The 23,378-nt window shown below is 39.5% G+C and overlaps 1 protein-coding gene across 3 annotated transcripts in view; it reads left to right on the top strand.

Moving 5' to 3' along the window:
* LOC121434740 (tyrosine-protein kinase Yes) overlaps positions 1-23,378 on the top strand; it is a 70,983-nt gene that overhangs the window by 11,753 nt on the left and 35,852 nt on the right. Inside the window, exon 1 of one of the 3 annotated variants that reach the window (XM_041633681.1) lies at positions 7,700-7,740. The exons of 1 other annotated variant lie outside the window; for it this stretch is intronic. Coding sequence is in view for 1 of the 2 variants with exons in the window: in XM_041633679.1 (XP_041489613.1) it covers positions 18,905-18,908 (4 nt within the window). In the remaining variant the exon portion in view is untranslated. Of the gene's footprint in view, positions 1-7,699; positions 7,741-18,884; positions 18,909-23,378 lie in introns of those variants that run through there. One more of the 3 variants, XM_041633679.1, reaches the window with a different exon arrangement.

Below are 23,378 nucleotides of genomic sequence, written 5' to 3'. Positions count from 1 at the left end.
TAGTTAGCTTTAACTGTTAACCTGACAGCATTGGCTCTCTCAAAAAGAGATTCTTCCTTCAGTGAGGTATTGCTTAGATCATATTGGCCTGTAGTTTTGTATGTTAGGTATTGTCTTGGTTGTTGATTGATGTGAGAGGACCTCGTCCACTGTGGCAGGTGGTCCTGGGTTATTTAAGAAAGCTAGCTAAACTTGAGCCAGCCAGGAAGTAGTGTTTGAAATGGTTTCTTGTTCATGTTCCTGTTTGAGTTCCTTCCCTCACTTCCCACAGTGATAGACAATGATTTGTAAGCTAAAATAATGCCTTTCATCTCTTAAGCAAATTTGGTGTTTATCACAGCAGCAAAGAGCTAGAATACAAACTATTTCTGGTTATGTTCTATAAAATCACTATAACATTAAGTTACTAGTCACTGAACATTTACTCCTTAGGGGGAAACCCAGAGTTAGGTTTATAGATGCTTTTGTACATACACTGTAACTGTTGCATGCATGCTTCCGTCCAAAAACACCTTAACATGCATTATTAATTTGGTAACATTGAACTCGACACAACACTTTAACTCATGCCTAAATGCTGGCCTTGAACTCACAGAAATCTGCTTCCTGAGTGCTGGGATTGAAGGCATGTGCCACCACCACCTTGTTTAAATGCAGCTTTTCTAACACCTGTGTTTTCTGTTAGACACAGCCTAGACTTCTTACATTTGTATACTTATTTATTCTGAACTTTTTAGACAGGGTCTCTTTCACAGCTCAGTGATTGATTAAATTGGCCAGCAAGTTCTCAGGATCCTCCTGTCTCTTCCTCCATGTTGTATATCAGTTTCTTCTGAGATCAAAGCCTTCCATTTTGGAGGAACCTTAAAATGTAGGATGTAAAAAGGAAAGTGAAACAACAGGATGTTTTAAGAGGAGGTGAAACACTCCATCCTGGAGGGAAGCTCCTTAGCTAAGTAAACTCAAAATAGCAACCGGAATTTCTTGAAACTGACCAGATTCTCTAGGAGTACATAAACACTAAAGTTTCAAGACAAGCCAAGATACTTTATACTGCTAGCTGGGCTGTCTTGAAGAGACTCACACCAACCTAGCTGCCTGAAAGAAACAGACCTACATAGTTGTTTGTAAGAGGCTCAGACTAGTGGACTACCAGGAAAGGACACTTGGTTGAGCTGCCTCTAGACTACGCAGTGTGCTTCAGGTTTCCAGCTTTCTAGCTGGGGTGGACTTTTGGTGATGTAGCTGTCTTTAAGTCATTTCTGGTCTTACCCATAGTTCTATAAGTAACCCCAGTACAACTTATTAGTTTACCAAGTTGGACTTTGATAGTACCTGGACTTGGTTTGTCATTGATTCCCTATTTGGGGTAAGTAGACTTTTATTCCCGTCTTCCCAGGAATAATGCCACACAATACTCCCCAGCACTGAGTGAGATTACAAGCAATGTTCTGCTACCCTGGTTTTTTACATTGATGTTAGAGATCATCATTCGGGTCTTCATGTTTGGGTAGCAAGTACTTTACTGAGTTATTTGAGTTATTTCATAGCCTCATTTTGCACTTATGCATACTTCAGTATTAACCCTAAACACCAGGACATTTAAATTGCAAAATCAGTAAAATGCACAAAAATGTAAAAAAAAAAGCACCAAAGACCACATAAAGGACACTCAGGAAAGCAGTGGGTCACCTTGTTTTACCTGTGCTAGGCATATATGAATCTGTCAACTCAGTTTTTGCAGTCCTTTTGAAATGCCTTTGAGTGAGTGCCAATGTATTTTACTAAGAGAATGGATGACCATGTGTGTGTTAATGACATTTATAGTAGTGAATATTATAGAATGCTTTCTGAGCTAACCATAACAAAAGACAAAGATCCTATTTCAAGTTTCCTAGTTCTTTGAGTGCATTGCTTAAACTTAGCAGTCATCTAGCATCTCTTCTCCACTGTAGGACAAGAAGAGAAGAAGAAAATGCTTCAGTGTTTAGTGGTGTGTCAGAGAAGGAAATCATTCCCACTTCCTCAAATCTCTCATCCTTGAATCATAGTGGTTTGGGTAATTAATTGTTCTGTAGAGGGCAGCCCCCTGCCAGTAAGGGGAAGAGGAATGTGCCATCTCTTACTGACTTATTTCTTCTATGACACATTAAGAAGATTTATAATCTTCTTCATCTCTTGACTGGTGCTCATTGATTTACCTTGAGAGTTAATCAATGAAAGCATCCAAATCTGGACAGGTTGTATTACTTAGTATATAGAGTTATTCATGTCATGGCACATTTTGATTCAAAACATGGTGTCTGGCCCCTAACAGCCCTATGTTATCATTGGGCTCTGTATCCTCAGATACACCCAACTATGTGTCCTATAGGGGCTAGGGATATATCTCAATGGTGGAGCACTTGCTGACATCACCTAAGTCTGGGTTCAATCCTAGTATCACTGGGTGGGAAGTGCTGAAACAAACTACAGCTGTACTGAACATGTGGACTTTTTTTTGTCATTATTATATAAACATATTTTAAAATTATTTATATAGCACTTGCATATTGTTAGCTAATAAAAGTAAAGATAACTTAAAAGTATATGTGAGAAAGTCTATAAGTTAAATGTACATGGTTCACCCTTCTTTTTATTTTATAAGAATAAAGACTTGAGAGCCCATGGATTTTGGCATCCTGATTATAATTTAGATATATTGGTACCATTCCTCCATGGATACTGAGAGACTATATGCTGATTGCTTCTCTGGGCATGGTGGAAGGCAAAATCATGGCTCTGCAAGATGATCATATTCTGTGAATTCCAGGAACATGTGACTATATTACATTGTCTTAATCTGTTTTTGTCACTTTGTTACTAACGATACATTGACTGGTAGTTTATAGGAACTAAGAGTTTAATCAGTGCACTGTTTTGAAGGCTGGGAGTATCCAAGGATGAGGGTTTGTATCTGATGAGGCCTTTGATGATGACCCTATAGAGTTCTGGGGTGGCCCAGAGCATCACATGGGGAGGGGTTTATAAGAGATGAATTGAAACTGGTTCTGATAAGAGACTCACTCTGGGAACAAACCATTAGTTTATTAATGGAGGAATAGTTTAATTCATTCAAAAGAGGAACCTTTTATGGTTTTTCTCAAACATGGTCCTTCTTGGTCTGTACCACCTCTTAATTCCTCACAATTTCAACATGAGCCTTGGTAGAAACATTTAGATATGCTATTTCAGTAACTTTTCCTGTCTATAAAATACCATTACAAAAACAACTTAAAGGGTGTTTATTTTGGTTCATAGCTCAAGGGAACAGTTTTGTTTCAACAGGGAACTCCTGACTGTAGGAGCTTGAGGCAACTGGTCACATTGCATTTGCAGTTAGGAAGCAGAGAGTGATAATGTTTGTTCAGCTTGATTTTTCCTTTTTGAGTCTAGGACCCATGGAATGATACTGCACAGTAGATCATCTCACCTCAACCCGATCTAAATAGTATGCCACTGACATGTCTGGAGGTTAACCTAATCTAGGTAATCATTCACAAAAGGTAGGGTGCAGGCACATGTGTTTGCAGATGCAGGTAAGGTTGCTAATAAACTGAGAGTTTGCTTAAGTTTTGAAACAGTGATTGCCTCCTGGGATATCTGAGTGGACCCAATATTAACAAATATTTATTAACAAAGATTTTATTCAGTGTGTGCGTGTTACCATTTTAAGCTACCTATCAAATTTATTCTTTCATTCTGGAGGTGTTTTTGTGGATTGTTTGTTTGTTTGTTTTCCTGACAGGGTTTCTCTTTGTAGCCCTTCTGGCCTGGAATTCACTGTAGACCAGACCATTCCAGAACTCACAGAAATCTGCCTGCCTTTGCCTCCAGAGTGCTGGCACTAAAGGCTTGTACCAGCATCTGGTTTATTCTGGAGTTTTAATGTGTGATGGGTTGCTTTGCTTTTTTTTTTTTTTTTTTTTTTTTTTTTGAGCATGATAAATTTGAAATTCCTGAGAAAGACTCCAGTGGATGCTTAGTAGACAACTTTACCAGTTTCCAGAGAGCCTTTTGGTTTCTGGAAAAGAATGTCTGTAGGCATTTTTTGTGAATCACACTTGTTTTCCGTGTGTCAAAATACCTAAACTAAATCAACTAAAGGAAGAAAGGTTTGTTTTGATGTATATTTTCAGGAGTTTTAGTTCATGGTTGGCCAGCATTTCTACTTTGGGGCCAACGTGAGGAAGAATATCATGTCTGGAACATATGGTAGAACAGAGGTGCACTCCTTATGGCATCCAGGAAGGAGGAAGAAAGATAAGGAGGGGAGGAGGAAAGAATGCATGTCTAGGAACAAGATAAGTCCTTCCTTGACATTCTCCTTCCTGCAACTAGACCATAGTCGGTTTCTACCCCACTTCTAGTGATATCCTCAAATTATGAATCCATCATTGAATTGATCCAAGATCAAGAGCCAGTCACACAGATTATCTATTAAAACCAAAGGTAAAATTTTAAAACTTTACTGCCAAGCACTCAGAAGTGCTACTACTGATTGCTCAGAATTTTCACTCTTCATCTCATTCCCATGAAGCCTGTACCTCACAAGTCCTCCAAAATCCAAAGGATAGGAGTAAATAGTGTTTATAGTCCTAATGAGAGGAGACTAGGGAAAAAGCCAAAAGCTACATACCCAATATAGAGTACCCTAAAGATCTTGGTCTTCCAAGTTTCTCCAGTAGTAAAAAGTTTGAAAGCTATATGCCCTGCAGGATACATCCACACTAACACAGTGCAACTAAAGAAAACCCAGTTTAACAACAACAACAACAACAAAAAAAAAAAGCATGGGTATGGGAGGGAGAGGATTGGTAGATTAAAATAACAATAAAAACATCCTAAAATGTAAGTTACTTTCCATATCTGTCTCAGCAGGCAGCTAGGCCTTTAGCAAATGAGCCTTCATGGAACATTTTAGATTCAAACTATGTCTTAGTTTTGTTTCCTATTGTAGGGATAAAATACTCTGACAGAAACACATGGGAATAAAAGGATTTATTTTAGCTGACAGTTCCAGGTTATAGTCTATCATAGCAGAGAAATCAGAGTGGCAAACTTGAAGCAACTGACCATGCTATAGTCAGGAACAGAGAGTGGATGTGTGTGTACTTCAGCACACTTTCCACTTTGCCACTCTTTAATCTCTTTTTGTTTCTTTCTTTGTTTGTTTTTTTGAGACAGGGTTTCTCTGTGTAGCCCTGTGACATGGGATTTCCCTCTGTTTGCTGTGAATATGTTTTATTACCATTGGTTAATAAAGAAACTGTCTTGACCTATGGCAGGGCAGAATATAGCAAGGTGGGAAATCCAAGCAGAGATAGAAGAGGAAAGAAGGTGGAGTCTGGGAGAATGTAGCTATCAAAGGAATAGCATGCCAGCACCAGTAAGCCACAGTCTCATGGCAATACATAGATTAATAAAAATGGGTTAATTTAAGATGTAAGAGCTAGCTAGGAATATGCCTGTATGATTATTTGGGTCTGGATGGCTGGAAATGAAGTGCAGTCTCCGTTTACAGCCCTAGTTGCCCTGGAACTCACTCTGTAGACCTGACTGGCCTCAAATTTAGAGATCGGCCTGGCTCTGCCTGGTGAGTGCTGGGTGATAAGTATTGGATCCTCAGTTATTAGGTATCCTTCACCAGTGCAGTAAGCCAGTCAAGTTGAATTAATAAGTCCAGGTTTAATAAACAGAGCAAAGCAACTCCCCGGTGACTCTCAGAAAGGCAGGAGAGGAAATCACATGGTGGGTCTTGGTGTAGGAGGTTCCTTTGTCTATGTGTTGCTTTTATTGGTTGAACAAGTTTCTAGACACAAATACAGAGTTTAACATGGCTTTTTGCTGTTTGCTGGCAGTGTGCCGCACAGAGTTTTTCCCGACTCAGCAGCAGTACCAAAAAAAAAAAAAGCCGCGTAGTTTTAAAACCCAGCTTCCTGGGCTGTACTGCCGGGTGTTTCTGTGCCTGGGAGGAAAGTATCTGAGATCATGCCCGTGGCTGAGCTCTGCCTGCCTGGGCAGACTGCGGGATCAGGCTTGGGCAGGCGGGAGAGCATGGCGGATTCCTGCCACCATACATAAAGATGTTTCCAGGCTGTCCAGTGCTCTGTGTGGCAGATTTGGCTGTAACTCAGAAAAAAAGAGGTTATAAACTGCTGAGCATGGCTCCTACCTGGCAGCCCCAAAGCTAGCAAAAATGTTATGTCCACCATTTTGAAATTGGAGAGAGACAGAGGCAACATCCAGAGCAGCTGCAACCAAGCTGCTTAGCATTTTAAAAGCTCTCCAAGACAGTAGAGAATTACAGACAATTCAATAGGACAGATTCAGACATCAGTGACCTCTAAATGGATCACAATGTTGTATAAATGTATGTAGGCTTGTGAGAGAAAAGATAAAGAGTATACAGAGTCATAGAATAAAGTTAATGCTTTAAAAAAAAGGGTAAAGTCTTTAAAGAGACGAGACACAGTACATACAGTCATAGATTAAAAGGAAGTAAAACAAATAAGCCATGTAAAAAATGAAAAATTCACAGAGAGTCTGGATTCTGTGTATTCTTTAAATTTTTTGACTGTGAAGGAGCTAAGTACAGAGAGATGTTTCATTGTGTGGGCTGCTAAGCCAAACCAGAATGTATATTAAAAAGGTATTATGTCTTCAGAATTTGGGCCTAAGGATATGATGCTTTGAAAAAGAGGTTCTTCTGTTTTCACAGAGAATGAGACCCTGTGGATTGCTTCTAGACCAATAGGGTATGATAGACCACGCCTTCCTGAAAGGTTGCTGTAAACACCCTCAAAAATTTCTTTGCCCAACTGCTGACTGAGATAAACCTAACACACAGGATATACCATAAAAGACCCGATTAACATCGCATACAGCACAAAGCAGTTTGGAGAGAAAAAACTGTGCCCATATTCCCAAATATTGTTTATAAATGTTCTTTTACATTTAAAGGGGGGCATGATATAGATAGGAATAATTTGCATTGATATGAATCTTAATTTACTGATACTAATTTAAGGTCAGTCTTGTTATATGTATATTTCTGCTCTTGATTAAGGTATTGTAATTGTGTATTCATTTAAAAATGTATAATTAGGAAATATAGATTAATAGATAATCATCTATAATAGCCAAAGTTGGTAGTCATGTTAGATTTTCTAGATGTGCATAGATATATTTTAGATAGACATTCTTCATATCTTTCAAAGACTACAGAATATGGCATTTAAAATGTTTTAATAACCTAGGGCTTTTCATGACAATGAGACACATCTGCTCCTGGCAGCACCAGATACTTCAAGAGGAAGATGGGCATCAAGAAGGCTCCTTATGGAGTTTGATAGCCATTTCGGCAAGAAACTGCTCTTGCTTGGACTGTTGCATAAACTGGACCTAAAGAACCCACAGAGAGAGGACTGCTGAACTTGCCTAAAGGTGAGATGGTCCTTTGGAGTTCCTGTTTCATAAAAGAGTCTGCGAGACATTCTGCAGAACACAAAAGAAAGTGACTAAACTGTCTTTGGAATTTCCTGCTTCATGGAAATGTCTGCTGGATGCTATGGGCCTGTAGGCTGAAGATGGATACCTCAACGGTACAAAAGAACTTTGGGTGACTGTCCAGGCAGCGAGATGTCTCTCTCAATTCCAGAGTTTTGGAATTTGCTTACAATGTACTTCCTGTTTACATAGGTAATATATCCTTCTGGAGTCTTTGATGGAGTTATAGAATTTATAGTTACAGATTTCGTTAGTTATAAACTGTAATTCTTGCTTGATAACTGTTTTGTTGTGTGTACTTTTACTATGTTAAAGTTAAAGCCTTCCTTTTGTTTAAACAGTAAAGGGGAAATTGTGTAGGAGGTTCTTCTGTCTATGTGTTGCTTTCATCTGTTGATAAAGAAACTGCCTTGGCCTTTTGATAGGGCAGCACTTAGGTAGGTGGAGTAGAGAGAACTGAATGCTGGGAAGAAGGGTAGATGGAGAGCTGCCATGGAGCTGCCAGGTCAGACACGCTGAATCCTTCCCAGTAAGCCACGACCTCGTGGTGATCACAGATTATTAGAAATGGGTTAATTCAAGATGTGAGAGTTAGCCAATAAGAGGTTAGAGATAATGAGCTAGGCAGTGTTTAAGTGAATACAGTTTCTGTGTGATTATTTTGGGTGTAAGCTAGCTGGGCAGGACGAACAAAGGGCACCGATGCTCCCATCAACGAGGTCTGGCAACCAAGTCTTAAATCCTGTAGGTATGCTCTTAGCAGCCCCAAGAGAGGATCTTTTCTTTTCTTTTCTTTTTCTTTTTCGATTTTTTTGAGACAGAGTTTCTCTGTAACTTTGGAGCCTGTCGTGGAACTAACTTTTGTAGACCAGGCTGGCCTCAAATTCACAGAGATCCACCTGCTTCTGCTTCCCAACTGTTGGGATTAAAGACATGTGCCACAACCCACTAGCTGGAAGTCTTTCTTTGGGCAAGGTCTGGAGAGGGCAGATCCGGGAGCTGCTGTTTGGCACACTGAGGGTAGGATTTGTAATGGGCCCTCCCAACACTGGGCATGGCCCTGTGCCACAGTCTCTCTACTCTTAGAAAGTTCAGGATTCCCTACTGTGCTGGATAGTTTTGTATCGACTTGACACACACTGAAGTCATCTGAGCAGAGGGAAGCTCAGTTAAGAAAATGCTTCCATAAGATTGGGCTGTACACAAGCCTGTAGGGATTTTTTTTTTATAAGGGAGGTTCCCAACCCATTGTGGGCTGTTTTGTTCTGGGTTCTATAACAAAGCAGGTTGTGTAAGCCTTGAAGAAGTAAGCCTTATAATAAGCAGCATGCCTCCATGGTCTCCGCATCAGCTCCTGCCTCCATGTTCCTGTCCTGTTTGACTTCCTGTCCTAGCTCCCTGTGATGATGAACAGTGATACAGAAGTATAAGCTGAAATAAATAAACCTTTTCCTTCCCAAGTTGCACAGAATAAGACACCTATGTAGGAATGCTTGCCTCTCATAGTAGGTAGGTCTTCCCACTATTAAGGCAATCCTCCTATCTCCACCACCCCAACTTGCACTTGCTCTAAACAGTCTTTCATTGAGATTCACTTCTCAGGTGATTTGAGATTGGGTCAAACTTTGAATTAAAACTAACCATCACGAACAAGAACATCTAATAGATTTTGATATTTTAAGTGATCTGAGACTTTGCCCATTAAAGACTAAAGTTGTTTTCTAACAAATAGTTGGAAAATCACTGCTTTCCTATGCTATTCTGTGAACTTTGCTTTTAGGAGAAACTTAGGAGGAAACAAACCTATTTAAAAAGCAAAGTTGAAACTTGCTCTATTTTTTCATTTGTAGGTATCTATAGAATTGTATTAGCATTGATAAAAGCTAAAGAAATTGAACAGTAAACATTTAATGAACACCTATATATAAACCCCAATTTATTATTATTATTTTATTGCTTTAAAAAATACCAATCCAAATTCCCACTCCCTCCCCTCTTCCCGTACCCTCCCACTCCTCCCCCTGCAATCCTAAGAGAGGACAAGGTGATCTGCCCTTGGCAGGTTCAAGGACCTCCTTACTACATCTAGGTTGAGCAACGTATACATTCAAAGAGAATAGGATCCCCAAAAGCCAGTACATGCAGTAGAGACAAATCCCAGTGCCACTGTCAGTGACCCCTCAGTCCGCCCCAGCTGTCAACCATATTCAGAGGGACTAGTTTGATCCCATGCTCATTCACTCCCAGGCTAGTTAGAGTTGGTGAGCTCCCATTAGCTCAGGCACACTGTCTCAGTGGGTGAACCCCTCATGGTCTTGACTTCCTTGCTCATATTTTCCCTCCTTCTGCTCTTCAATTGGACCTTGGGAGCTCAGTCCAGTGCTTCGATGTAGTTCTCTGCCTCTGTTTCCATCTATTGTTGGATGAAGGTTCTATGGTGATATGTAAGGTGATCATCAGTCTTGACTACAGGACAAGGCCAGTTCAGGCACCCTCTCCTCTATTGCTTAGGGTCTTAGCTGGGCAAACCCCAGTATTTTATGTGTTTAATTTATTGATAACAGGACAGAACTTTTTATTTATTTATGGTTTTTTGAGACAGGATTTCTCAGTGTAGCCTTGGCTGTCCTAGAACTTGCCCTCTTAACCAGGATGGCCTCCAACTCAGCGATCAGTCAGCCTCTGCCTCCTGTGTCCTGGCATTAAAGGCATGTGCCGCCACCACCCGGCTAGGACATAGCTTTCTTAATGGAATTTTTAACTTGAGAAAAACAACTTTTAGTATGTTTGGCTATTAAAGTGTCAAGAGATTTCAAAACTCATCCGGTGGTGGTGGTACATACCTTTAGTCCCAGCATTAGGGGAGACAGAGGCTGGTGGATCTTTTGAGTTTGAGGCCAGCCTTGTCTACAGAGTTCCAGGACAGCTAGGGCTACACAGAGAAACTCTGCCTCGACACCTACCCCGTTCCCCCCAAAAGATAGGGTCGTCCTATGTAGCTCATGCTAGCCTAAGATCTTCCTGTGTTGGTAACCCTTTCTGCCAATAATAATACATACATACATAAATATAAATAATTGTACACATATGCACAGTATAACATGAAGAAAACAAGAAAAACTAAATATAAGGGGAAGCAGGACTGAATGCAGGTACTAGATGTAAATTACTGAAGGGTATAAAGTTGATTGTTTTTCTAATTCTAGTTCTGTCATAGACTTTGATTTTGGTGGTAGATAAGTACATGAAATACATTTGGTGCTGAAAAGTCTAGTGGGAAGCTTCACAGTTTCTGTTTCAAATGCCAATTCTAACTGGCTAAGTTCACTAAATTGTGTAGACTACGGTTTGGTTATTTTGGTATGTGATATTTTTATTTGCAATTTTTTTTTTTTGATTTTTCGAGACAGGGTTTCTCCGCAGCTCTTTTGGTTCCTGTCCTGGAACTAGCTCTTGCAGACCAGGCTGGCCTTGAACTCACAGAGATCCGCCTGCCTCTGCCTCCCGAGTGCTGGGATTAAAGGCGTGCGCCACCACTGCCCGGCATTTGCAAAATTTTTTAAAAATGAATTTTTAAAAGGTTCTTATTATAGATGTCAAAGTAGCTTAAATTCTCAAAAATAGGATAAACCTGATAGACTGATACCCAGAAGTATACTAAGTTGTTTCTAATGATTGAAGTTTTACTGAAGGTAATTTACTTTGTTTTCTTAGTTTATCAAATCCATTGTTTTAAATTTTCTGGGTTTTTGTTTGTTTGTTTTTGTTTTTTGAAACAAGGTTTCTTTGTGTATTCCTGGTTGTCCTGGATCTCAGAGATTTTTCTGTCTCTGCCTCCTTAGTTTGGGATTAGCGTTCTATGCCACTCCCCCCCCCCCCCCCCCCCCCCCCCCCCGCTCAGCATGTTGTTTTAAATGTATTCATTTTCTTCTTATTTGGAAATACTTTTTTACACACTATGTTCTAATTTCCATTTCCCCTCCCAAATCCTCTCTACTTTCTCACCCTTCTAGATCCATTCCTCCTTTTTCTCTCTCTTAAAAAAGATAGGCCAGAAAACCAAAAACAAGCAAACAAAAATAAAACAAAATGAATATAAATAGCAACAAAAACAAAGAGGACAAAAAGCATACAAACATGAAACATAAAATTTCAAAATGACCAATAAGGCAACAAACACCCAAATGAAACAACAAAAGATCTCCAGAATTACCTTTCAGTTCATTTTGTTGTCCATCTACTAGTAGGCATGGGACCTACCCTTAAAGTGTGGTTTGTATATCTACACTAATTTTTCATTTTTCAGCAGTTGTCAATAGGTGATGGCTTCTTGATTAGGAATGGGTGCTGATGTCTACTTTCCCTTCTCAGCACTGGTACCCTGTCTGCATTAGACCTGTGCAGGCCCCTCACATGCTGCTGTATTCTCTGGAGTTCATATGTGCAACAGTCCTGTTGTTTCCCTTGGTGGCATCCAACCCCTCTGGCTCTTCTTCTGCATAGTTTCCTGAGTCCTGAGGGGAGGGTTTATTTGAAGACGTCCCATTTAGGACTGAGTGTTCCAAGGTCTCTCGCTCTCTGTGGGTTGTCTGGTTGTGGGTCTCTGTATTAGTTTCCATATACTGTAGGAAAAAGCTTCTCTGATAATTGAGTGAGACACTGATCTGTAGGTATAACAATGTTACTAAGAGTCATTTTATTGCTTCTTTAATTGTTCCTTTATCAGAACAATAATCAAAATTTTAAATCTTTTAAGCTTTACATTAATTTGAAATTTAAAAAATTATATCCCTTAAAATGACCATCAAAAAAGTTGTATCCCACAGCAGAAAATAAATTATGAATTATTTACAATTCTTTGCATCAGGTCAGGTCCTTCTCATGGCAGTCTTCTTTAAAGAAGCTATGAGCTGGGCGTGGTGGCACTGGGCTGAATCCCAGTGCATGGTAAGTTGCTGCAGGAAGATCAGAAAAGAAACCAGAAAGTTCCAAGGACATAGCAAGTGAAGGCTTACTTTTTCAAGGTCAGTTTGTGTATCTGGTGTGTGTGTGTGTGTGTGTGTGTGTGTGTGTGTGTGTGGTGGGGTAGTTCCCAGAGTGAGCCCTGCAAACTCAGTTTTCAGTAGACCATGTTTTCTGTTCTTTGACTCTTGGAAAACTAAGTTCTTTGTTTTTAGTAGACACAGTACATACCCTATAGTAGTCTGCCACTTCTCTCTTCCTGTGTTTTCTGTTTTATGGTCCTGTCTGTCCTTTGTGCTTTGTACTAAAGGAGGTTTTAAAATGAAATCAGAGAAAAATCATTGACTATTTATAACCCTTTGAATTGCTTGACTGGTAGAGATTTCTTGTTTATACTTGTTTTAAAAGTAAGTTTATAAATTAATTTTTTTAACAGTGCTGGAGACTAAACCCATTACACATGTTAGGCACATATTCTACCTAATCTCTAGCCTTCTGAAGGCTTTCTCAAACATTAGAACGTTGTTGTAAACTGGAGCCATCTGGGCAAAATGCCAAACTACAACTTTGTCCTTTAGCTGGTTGCAATATATGATGTCACAATTGGTTAGCTTGCTGAATTTGGAAGGAATGTACATATAAATCCTTTTTAAAAATTCAAAAGTTGTTAAGTCTGAGAGTTTTTAGTCTCTACTAATAATAAAGGGACAAGTTACTGGTGAGAGGTGGGAGGCTGTTTTCAAAGTGAGTGGATTTGTGTTGATTAAGTAGTGAAGATGGCTGTCAGTAATGTTACCCTATTTCTAAAGTTTTGGAAAGAACTAATATTGAATACCTTATCTATGAACATTATGCACATAAAATGTATACAAGGCTTTCCTAGAGAGTGAGGAAAATGTAGTTTAGAAGGCAGTAACCCTGGGTTCCACTGAGCCACATCTTTAAGAAGACAGCTTTTCCTCAGCTCCAGGTTCCTCACATGAAAAATATAGTAACTATGTCTACTCCTAGTAACAGGTTAGGATTGTGTGGGAAATAAAACTGGGAAGATAAACTACTATCATCTGTTTTTAAATGAACTTAACATATTGTATTTCATGATAGTCTATTCTGTCTGCAAGGCCTAGCCAGATGCATTAAAAACCCTACCTCAGATTCATTCCAGCTTTACCAAACAGTTATAAAGCAGGTTCTATTTTTTTTTAAGATTTATTTATTTATTACGTATACAGTGTTCTGCCTATATGCATTCCTGCAGGCCAGAAGAGGGTACCAGATCTCATTACAGATGGCTGTGAGCCACCATGTGGTTGCTGGGAATTGAACTCAGGACCTTTGGAAGAGCAGGCAGTGCTCTTAACCACTGAGCCATCTCTCCAGCCCCATAAAGCAGGTTCTAATAAGTGAATTCTTTAAAAGAATTATTTTTTGAGACACTATATAACCCTGACTGTTCTGGAACTCAGAAATCCACCTGCTTCTGCTCCCTAGTGCTGGGATTAAAGACATGTCCGACCATGCCCAGCTAAAAGTAAGGAAGTTCTGATATTTATAGTTGGAAAGTTTTGAGTTATAAAATCGATGTAGGAAAACTATTTCTAAAACTCTTTGCTATGTTTGAGTCTAGGAGAAATCAAATATGAGGTTGTTTGTTCTGTAAAATTGGTTAGAACTAAGCTACAGTTGATTGATTTTCTTTTAAAAGAAAGTTTAAAAAAACATATAAAATGTTATTTGTGGGAGGAAACAAAAGATCTTTTGAGACAGGATCTCCAGTAGCCTAGACTGGCCTTTCACTCCCTGTGTAGCTGAGAATGACTTTGAAGTTTTGATGTTCCCACTTCTATCTCCTCTTGAGTACTGAGGCCTGGTTTTATGTGATGCCAGAGATAAAACACATGCAAGCACCAATACATGGTGCATGCAAGGCAAATCATCTTAACAAACTGAGCTACATCCCCAGCCCCCAAATCAGCACCTTTATTAGTGTGGTATATGGCTTCATTGCTTCTCTTCCTAGTCTTATGTTGTACTTCCAGTCTGAATTACTTATGGTTTTAAAAATACATTGTTTTTTTCCTTTTCCATGGCTTTTCAACACCCTGTTGTCTCTCCTTACAAGACTCTGTATCTCTGCATCTTTATTTTTCTCAGATTTCTTACTGGTCTTTCACTCAACCCCAAGACTATTTTTGGAAAATAAGCAGGTAATAGGGAAGTTACCCTGAAATGCCAGGTCAAGGGTTGGGTTCTGTTGTCTGGTTTCTAGGAAGCCCTGTGGAGTGTTAGAGAGAGAAATGATGAACAGGGCCCCCTCAATTTTAAATTAGCAAGCAATAAAAAAAATTGGGTTATATTTTAAGTAAAAGTGAGAAAGGAGGAAGTTGAATTTGCTAGAATAAATGTTGGGAGGTGGACAGTATTAAGAGGCTAGAAATTTGAAATCAAGTACTCGGCCATTTTAGTGTCCAGCAACATTTTGTACTGCTACAACTTTTTTCTTACAAGATTTTGAAACAAGACAGATTATTAAATTTTTTTGATCTATTCTTTGAGAAGTTTAAACATGCATATAATGTATTTGATCCTATTGACTCGTGGTCCCTTGTACTCTCCGCATTTGTCCAGTAAGAGAAGAACTGTCCCTGTGCATTTGGGTGTAGGGCCATCCAATGAACTATTGCTAAGCTACTAGAGGCCGCATACCTGAAGAAACTTGACTCCTATTCACAGTGGGAGTTGACTCGCAGTCAGCTGCCAATAGCTCTCAGCTAGGGAAGGAGCATCATAAGTGCATCCCCATCAATGCTGGAATTTGCCTCTCTTGATCTTGTACAGGCAGCTGCAGCTATCAATGCCCCAGTCATGTCCAGAAAACACTATTTCACATGAGCCCTTTCCAGCCTCTGTCTCTTTAGTCTTTCCAACCCCCTTATTCCTTGATAGTCTCTGAACCTTGCAGGGAGGGGGAGTGATGTAGATACCACACTTGGGACTAAACATTCTGTGGCTAATTTATTGTCTACAGTTTGACTAGTTGTGATTCCCTATATCAATTGTTGTCTACTGCAGTAAAATAACCTCTCTAATGAGGCAAACTAAATAGTGGTAAGATTGTTTGGTAGTTATTCAGGTCCTGACCACTATTTCCACCACTAAACTAGAACTCAGTGATTAACTTGTAGTTCTGATGGTTTTATTTTCTTTCTTTTAAAAGCAATTTTCTTTTTTTTTATTACTTAAAAACATACCAATCCATATTCCCACTCCCTCCCCTCCTCCCAGTTCCCTCCCTCTCCCTCCACAGACTCTCCCCCACCCCTCCAACCCTAAGGGAGTGCCATGCACTGATGAAGGAAGGTCATTGGCTAATAAAGAAACTGCCTTGGCCCATTTGATAGGCCAGCCTTTAGGTGGGTGGAGTAAACAGAACAGAATGCTGGGAGGAAGAGGAAGTGAGCTCAGATGCGAGGCGCTGCTCTCCAGAGCAGACACTACGAAGCTCCGACCCAGGATGGACGTAGGCTGGAATCTTCCCGGTAAGCGCACCTTGGGGTGCTACACACATTAATAGAAATGGGTAATCAAGATGTAAGAATTAGCCAGTAAGAAGCTAGAGCTAATGGGCCAGGCAGTGTTTAAATGAATACAATTTGTGTGTTGTTATTTCGGGGGCATAAGCTAGCCAGGCGGCCAGGAGCCGGGCTGTGGGAAGAGGTCCGCAGCTCCCTCACTACAATGCACCCTGCCCTGTGGAAAGTCCAAGGCTCTCCCTACTACTTCTAGGTTGAGCAAGGTTTACATCCAAAGAGAATAGGATCCCATGAAGCCGGTATATGGAGTAGAGACACATCCCAGTGTCACTATCAGTGGCCCCTCAGCCTGCCCCAGCTGTTAACCCTCTTCAGGGGGGCTTGGTTGTTCCCATGCTCATTCACTGCCAGTCCAGTTGGAGTTGGTGAGCTACCGTTAGCTCAAGCAAACTGTTTCAGTGGATAACCCCCTCATGGTCTTGAATTTCTTGCTCATACTCTCACTCCCTCCACTCTTCAACTGGATCTTGGGAGTTCAGTCTAGTGCTCCGATGTGGGTCATTGCCTCTGTTCCCCATCTGTTGTTGGACGAAGGTTCTATGGTGATATTTAAGATAATCATCAGTCTAACTACAGGGTAAGGTCAGTTCAGACATCCTCTCCTCTGTTGCTTAGGGTCTCTGCTGGGTTCATTGCTGTGGATTCTTGGGCATTTTTCTAGAGCCAGTTTTCTTGCTAACTCCATAATGGCTCCCTCAATCAAGATACCTCTTTCCTTGCTCAAGTTCTCCTCCATCCCCCCTTTTCCCCGCATCCCTGCCCCCCTGCTCCCAAATTATTGTCTGATTCCAATTTCCAGGTGGGTCTATATATATTTTTCTTTGGGTTTACCTTATTACTTAGTTTGTCTAGGATCCTGAGCTATAGGCTCGTTGCCCTTTGTTTATGACTAGTATCCACTTATGAGTGAGTACATACCATATTCATTTTTTGGGGGGGTCTGAGTTACCTCACTCAGGATGATGTTTTCTAATTCCATCCATTTGCATGCAAAATTCATGTCATTATGTTTTACTGCTGAGTAGTACTCTAATGTGTAGATGTGTCCCACTTTCTTTATCCATTCTTCAGTTGAGAGGCGTCTGGGTTGTTTCCAGGTCCTAGCTATTACAAATAATGCTGCTATGAACATAGTTGAACAAATGCTCTGGTAGTACGATTGAGCATCTTTTGGATATATTCCCAAGAGTGGAATTGCTGGATCCTGAGGGAGGTTGATTCCCAGTTTTCTGAGGAACTGCCACACGGATTTCCAAAGTGGTTGCACAAGTTTGCATTCCCACCAGCAATGGATGAGTGTTCCCCTTGCTCCACAACCTCTCCAGCATAAGCTATCATTAGTGTTTTTGATCTTAGCCATTCTTACAAATGTAAGATGGTATCTCAAGGTTGTTTTGATTTGCATTTCCCTGATAGCTAAGGACTAAGAACAAGTCCTTAAGTATCTTTTGGCCATTTGAAATTCTTCTGTTGAGAACTCTCTGTTTAGTCAGTTTACCACTTTTTAATTGGGTTACTTAGAATTTTAATGTCTAATTTCTTGAGTTCTTTATATATTTTGAAGATCAGACCTTTGTCTGGTGTGGGGTTGGTGAAGAATTTTTTCCCATTCAGTAGGCTGCCTTTTTGGCTTATTAACTGTGTGCTTTGCTTTATAGAAGCTTCTCAGTTTCAGGAGGTCCATTTGTTGAAGATGCTTTCTTTTTTTCCATTGTATAATTTTTGCTTTCTTGTCAAAAATCAGGTGTTCATAGGTGTGTGAATTAATATTCAAGTCTTCAATTTGATTCCATTGGTCAACGTCTCTGTTTTCATGCCAATACCAAGCTGTTTTCATTAGTGTAGCTCTGTAATAGAGTTTGATGTCAGGGATGGTAATGCCTCCGGCAGTTCCTTTATTATACAGGATTGTTTTAGCTATCATGGGTTTCTTGTTTTTTTATCTGAAGTTGAGTATCCTTCTTTCAAGGTCTGTGAAGAATTGTGCTGGGATTTTGATGGGGATTGCATTGAATCTATAGATTGCCTTTGGTAAGATTGCTATTTTTACTATGTTTATCCTTCCTATCCAAGGGCATGGGAGAGCTTTCCATTTTCTGGAAATTTCTTTCTTCAAAGACATAAAGTTCTAGTCAAATATGTCTTTCACGTCCTTTGTTAGTGTTACACCTAGATATTTTATGTGATTTGTGGCTATTGTGAAAGGTGATGTTTCTCTGATTATCCTCTCAGCTTCTTTATCCTTTGTGTATAGGAGAGCTAATGATTTTTTTGAGTTGATCTTTTATCTTTTATCTTTTATCCTGCCACTTCACTGAAGATATTTATCAGCGTAGGAGTTCTCTGGTAGAATTTTTGGGCTTACTGATATACACTATTATATCATCTGCAAATAATGAAAGTTTAACTTCTTCCTTTCCGATTTGAATTCCCTTGATCTCCTTATTTTGCCTTATTGCTATTGCTAAAACTTCAAGAACTGTATTGAAGAGATATGGAGAGAGCCTTGTCTTGTTCCTGATTTTAGTGGAATAGCTTTGAGTTTCTCTCCATTTAATTTGATGTTAGTTGTCGGCTTGCTATATATTGCTTTTATTATATTTAGATATGATCCTTGTATCCCTAATCTCTCCAAGACCTTTATCATAAAGGGGTTTTGAATTTTGTCAAATGCTTTTTCTGCAGCCAACAAAATGATCATGTGTTTTTTTTTCTTTCAGTTTGTTTATATGACGGATTACATTGATTTTCGTATGTTGAACCAGCCCTGCATCTCTGGGATGAAGCCTACTTTGATCATAATGGGTGATTTTCTTTGATGTGTTCTTGAATTTGGTTTGCCAGAATTTTATTGAGAATTTTTGAATCCATGTTCATGAGTGAGATTGGTCTGTAATTCTCTTTCTTGGTTGAGTCTTTGTGCAATTTTGGTATCAAGGTAACTGTAGCTTCTTCAAAAGAGTTTGGCAGTGTGAAACACATTAAGGAGTATAGGTATTAGCTCTTCTTGGAAGTTCTGGTAGAATTCAGCACTAAAACCATTTGGCCCTGGGCTGTTTTGGTAGGAAGGTTTTTTGATAGGAGCTTCTATCTCCTTGTGGTATATAGGTCTATTTAAGTTGCTTACCTGGTCTTGATTTAATTTTGGTAGGTGGTATCTGTCTAAAAAATTGTTCATTTCTTTTACTTTTTCCAGTTTTGTGGAGTACAGATTTTTGTAGTAGGACCTAATGATTCTCTGAATTTCCTCAGTATCCATTATTATGTCCCCCTTTTCATTTCTGATTTTGTTAATTTGGATGTTCTCTCTCTGTCTTTTGATTAGTTTGGATAAGGGTTTGTCAATCTTGTTGATTTTTCTCCAGGAACCAGCTTTTTGTTTCCTGGATTCTTTGGATTGTTTTCTGTGTTTCTATTTTGTTGATTTCAGCCCTCAACTTGAATATTTTCTGTCTTCCTCTGCTTTTGGGTAAGTCTGCTTTTTTTTTTTTTTTTTCTAGAGCTTTCAGGAATGCCGTTAGGTCATTGATGTGAGCTTTCTCCATTTTTCTTATGCGGGCACTTAGTACTATGAACCTCTTAGCACTGCTTTCATAGTGTCTCATAGGTTTGGGTATGTTGTGTCTTCATGTTCTTTCTTTCTTTCTTTTTTTTTGGTTTTTCAAGACAGGGTTTCTCTGTGGTTTTGAAGCCTGTCCTGGAACTAGCTCTTGTAGACCTGGCTGGTCTCGAACTCACAGAGATCCGCCTGCCTCTGCCTCCCGAGTGCTGGGATTAAAGGCGTGCACCACCACCGCCCGGTGTGTCTTCATTTTCATTGAATTCAAGGAAGATTTTAATTCATTTCTTTTTCGACCCAGGAGTGGTTCACTAGTTGACTGTTCAATTTCCATGAGTTTGTAGGCTTTCTGAAAGTATTGTTGAATTCTAACTTTACTCCATGGTGATTTGATAAGACACAGTGGATTACTTCAATATTTTTTTATATCTGTGGGTGTTTGCTTTGTTACCGAAAATGTGATCAATTTTAGAGAAGTTTCCATGAGATGTTGAGAAGAAAGTATATTCTTTTTTGTTTGGGTGGAATGTTCTATTGATGTCTGTTAAGTCCGTTTGATTCATTACATGTTAGTTCTCTTATTTCTCTGTTTAGTTTCTGTCTGTTTGACCTGTCCATTGTCGAGAGAAGAGTGTTGAAATCTCCTACTATTAGTGTGTGGGGTTTGATGTGCAATTTAAGTTTCAGTAATGTTTCATTTACATATGTGGGTGCTCTTGAATTAGAGACATAGATATTCAGGATTGAGACTTCATCTTGTTATGAGTATAAAATGTCCTTCTCCATCTCTTCTGATTGATTTTAGTTTGAAATCAATTTTGTTAGCTATTAGGTTTAGCCACATCTGCTTGTTTCTTAGGTCCGTTTGATTGGAAAACCTTTTCTCAACCCTTTACTCTGAGGTAGTGTCTGTCTTTGAGGTTGAGGTGTGTTTCTTGTAAACAGAATGCTGGATCCTGTTTTCGTATCTATTCTCTTAGCCAGTGTCTTTTTATAGGTGACTTGAGTCCATTGATATTAAGCGATATTAATGACCAGTGGTTGTTAACTCTGGTTATCTTTTGGTAGTAGTGTTTGTGTGTTTCCCTTCTTTGGGTTATGTAGAAGGAGCTGCAGGCAGGCCTGCTTTTTGTCCTGCTTGACTCCTGCTTGACTAGCTTAGCCCCAGAAATAATAACACGGAAACTGTATTCATTTAAACACTGTCTGGCCCATTATTTCTAGCCTCTTTTGGCTAACTCTCACATCTTGATTAACCCATTTCTAATAATCTGTGTTGCACCACGAAGTGGTGGCTTACTGGGAAGATTCTAACCACCATCTGTCTTGGGTAGGAGAAGCATGGCATCTGCCTCACTGCCTTCTTCCTCACAGCATTCTGTTCTGTCTTCCCCGCCTACCTATGTTCTGACCTATCAGGCCAAGCAGTTTTCTTTAATGAAAGCAACAGATAGATAGAAGACCCTCCTATATCAGGGTTATGCTGGTGGGGAGGGGTTATCAGATGGCTGAGTTATTGTGGGTATAGTTAGCTTCTTTGGGTCATGGCTTTCCTTCTAGTACTTTCTGTAAGGCTGGGTTTGTGTATATGTATTGTTTAAATCTGTTTTGTCATTGAATATCTTGTTTTCTCCATCAATGGTGAATGAAAGCTTTGCTGGGTACAGTATTCTGGGCTTGCATCCGTGGTATCTTAGTGTCTGCAGCACATCTATCCAGGACCTCTGGCTTTCATGGTTTCCACTGAGAAGCCAGGTATAATTCTAATAGGTTTTCCTTTATATGTTAATTGACCTTTTTCTTTTACAGCTCTTAGTATTCTTTCTTTGTTCTGTATGTTTTGTGTTTTGATTATTATATGGTGAGGGGATGTTTTTTTTTTTTAATCCAGTTTATTTGGTGTTCTCTAAGCTTCTTGTACCTTTTTAGGTTGGGAAAGTTTTCTTCTATAATTTTGTTGAATATTTTTTCTGTGCCTTTGAGCTGGAATTCTTTTTTTACCCCTATTATTCTCAGGTTTGGTCTTTTCATGTTGTCTCAGATTTTCTGAATGCTTTGTGTTAAGAATTTGTTGGATTTAGTGTTTTCTTTGTCCACTGAGTTTATTTCCTCAATAGAATCTTCAGTGCTGGAGATTCTTTCTTCAACTCTTGTATTTTGTTAGTTATACTTGTCTCTGTAGGTCCTGTTCATTTACCCAGATTTTCCATTTCCAGAGTTCCCTTGGTTTATGTTTTCTTTATTACCTCTATTTCAATCTTCAAATCTTGAACTGTTTCCTTCACCTGTTTTATTGCTTTTTCTTGGTTTTCTTCTGTTTCTTTGAGGGATTTATTCATTTCTTCCAGCTTTTTGTTTATCTTCTTCTCTGTTTCTTTAAGGGAGTTTTTCACTTCCTCTTTAAGGGTCTTCATCATTTTCATTAAGTAATGTTTAAAGTCATTTTTTTTTCTATATCTTCTGGGGTAGGATGATCAAGTCTTCCTGTTGTGTGTCCGCTGGGTTCTGGTGGTACCATGTTGGAGGAGTTCTTGGATTGGCGCCTTTCCATTTCTTCCTTCAAGTCTTATGACTCTTATGTTCACCAAGAATTGTCTCCAGGGAGTTAGCAGGGATGGATGCTTTGGGGTGGGGTAGATGGCTGTCTAGCAGACTAGCTCCCTGCTGGTGCTCCTATGTCTACCCAGTATTGGTCTCCATGGAGCTCGCAGGGAACAACGCATTGGGGATGGGGTAGATGGCTGTCTAGCAGATCAGCTTCCTATTGGTGCTCCTATGTCCACCAAGTATTGGTCTGCAAGAAGCCAGCAGGGAAGGACCTGTTGGGGCGGGGTAAATGGCTATTTAGTAGAACAGCTCCCTGCTGGTGCTAGGAATGCCTAAGGCACCTGGGGAGGGGGGCCCTGGCCTTTCTTTCATGTCTAGGTTTTAGGGAGTAGGCGTCTGTGATCCCAGGGCCACTATTGTCTCACCTTCTATGTCCACCAAGTACTAGTCTTTATGGAGCTCGCAGGGAATGACATGTTCTTTTGATGGTTTTAATAGTTTTGTGGTAAATGTATTTAACATCAGCTCATCCAGATGCATTTTGTATTGTTGGCTTCCTTTTGATATCAGCAGATGTCCATTTTAAAGCTTCCTAAATAGAGTGAAATGATAGCTATATTGATGTTTAGATGTATCCAGATCCAAGTAAACATACGACTTTTTGAGAAGGAAGTGTTATTTTTGTAAAGCAACTGGAATACACATGACTCTCTGAGGGTTTATAGTAGAACAGATTATATAGAAAAAAGATAAATAGCTTCATAGAGCAAAGGCGTCTTTAGTTTTATCTCATAAGGCCAACCAGTTCCATTTCTAGCTGTTGCTGAGGCTGGGGAGGAAAAAAAAGCCCAAAGATTTGCAGGAATAACCCTAAACTGGAATAAATAACTCATTTAACAAAAATGTCAACAAAAATTAATGAACTGATTATAACACTGTGGAGCTATCTCAGATTCACACACAGTATTTATTTGACTTTTAGAAGATACAAAAGATTGCTTTTGTAATTACCTCTATGTAAAACACTAGAAAAGATGAATCCGTAATTAGAAGCAACCAATTAGTGGTTACCTAGGGCTATGGTTAGGAATTGTCTGAGGGATGTTAAAAACCTTGTATGTTGTGATTATAATGTTGTTTGTGAAGTTTGACCTGTTCACCAAAACACA

The sequence above is a fragment of the Microtus oregoni genome, unplaced genomic scaffold (assembly GCF_018167655.1).
Source record: "Microtus oregoni isolate MIOR12 unplaced genomic scaffold, Mior012 000044F_ref0000062, whole genome shotgun sequence".
Classification (NCBI taxonomy): domain Eukaryota; kingdom Metazoa; phylum Chordata; class Mammalia; order Rodentia; family Cricetidae; genus Microtus; species Microtus oregoni.
This window is presented reverse-complemented; position numbering and strand designations above follow the sequence as displayed.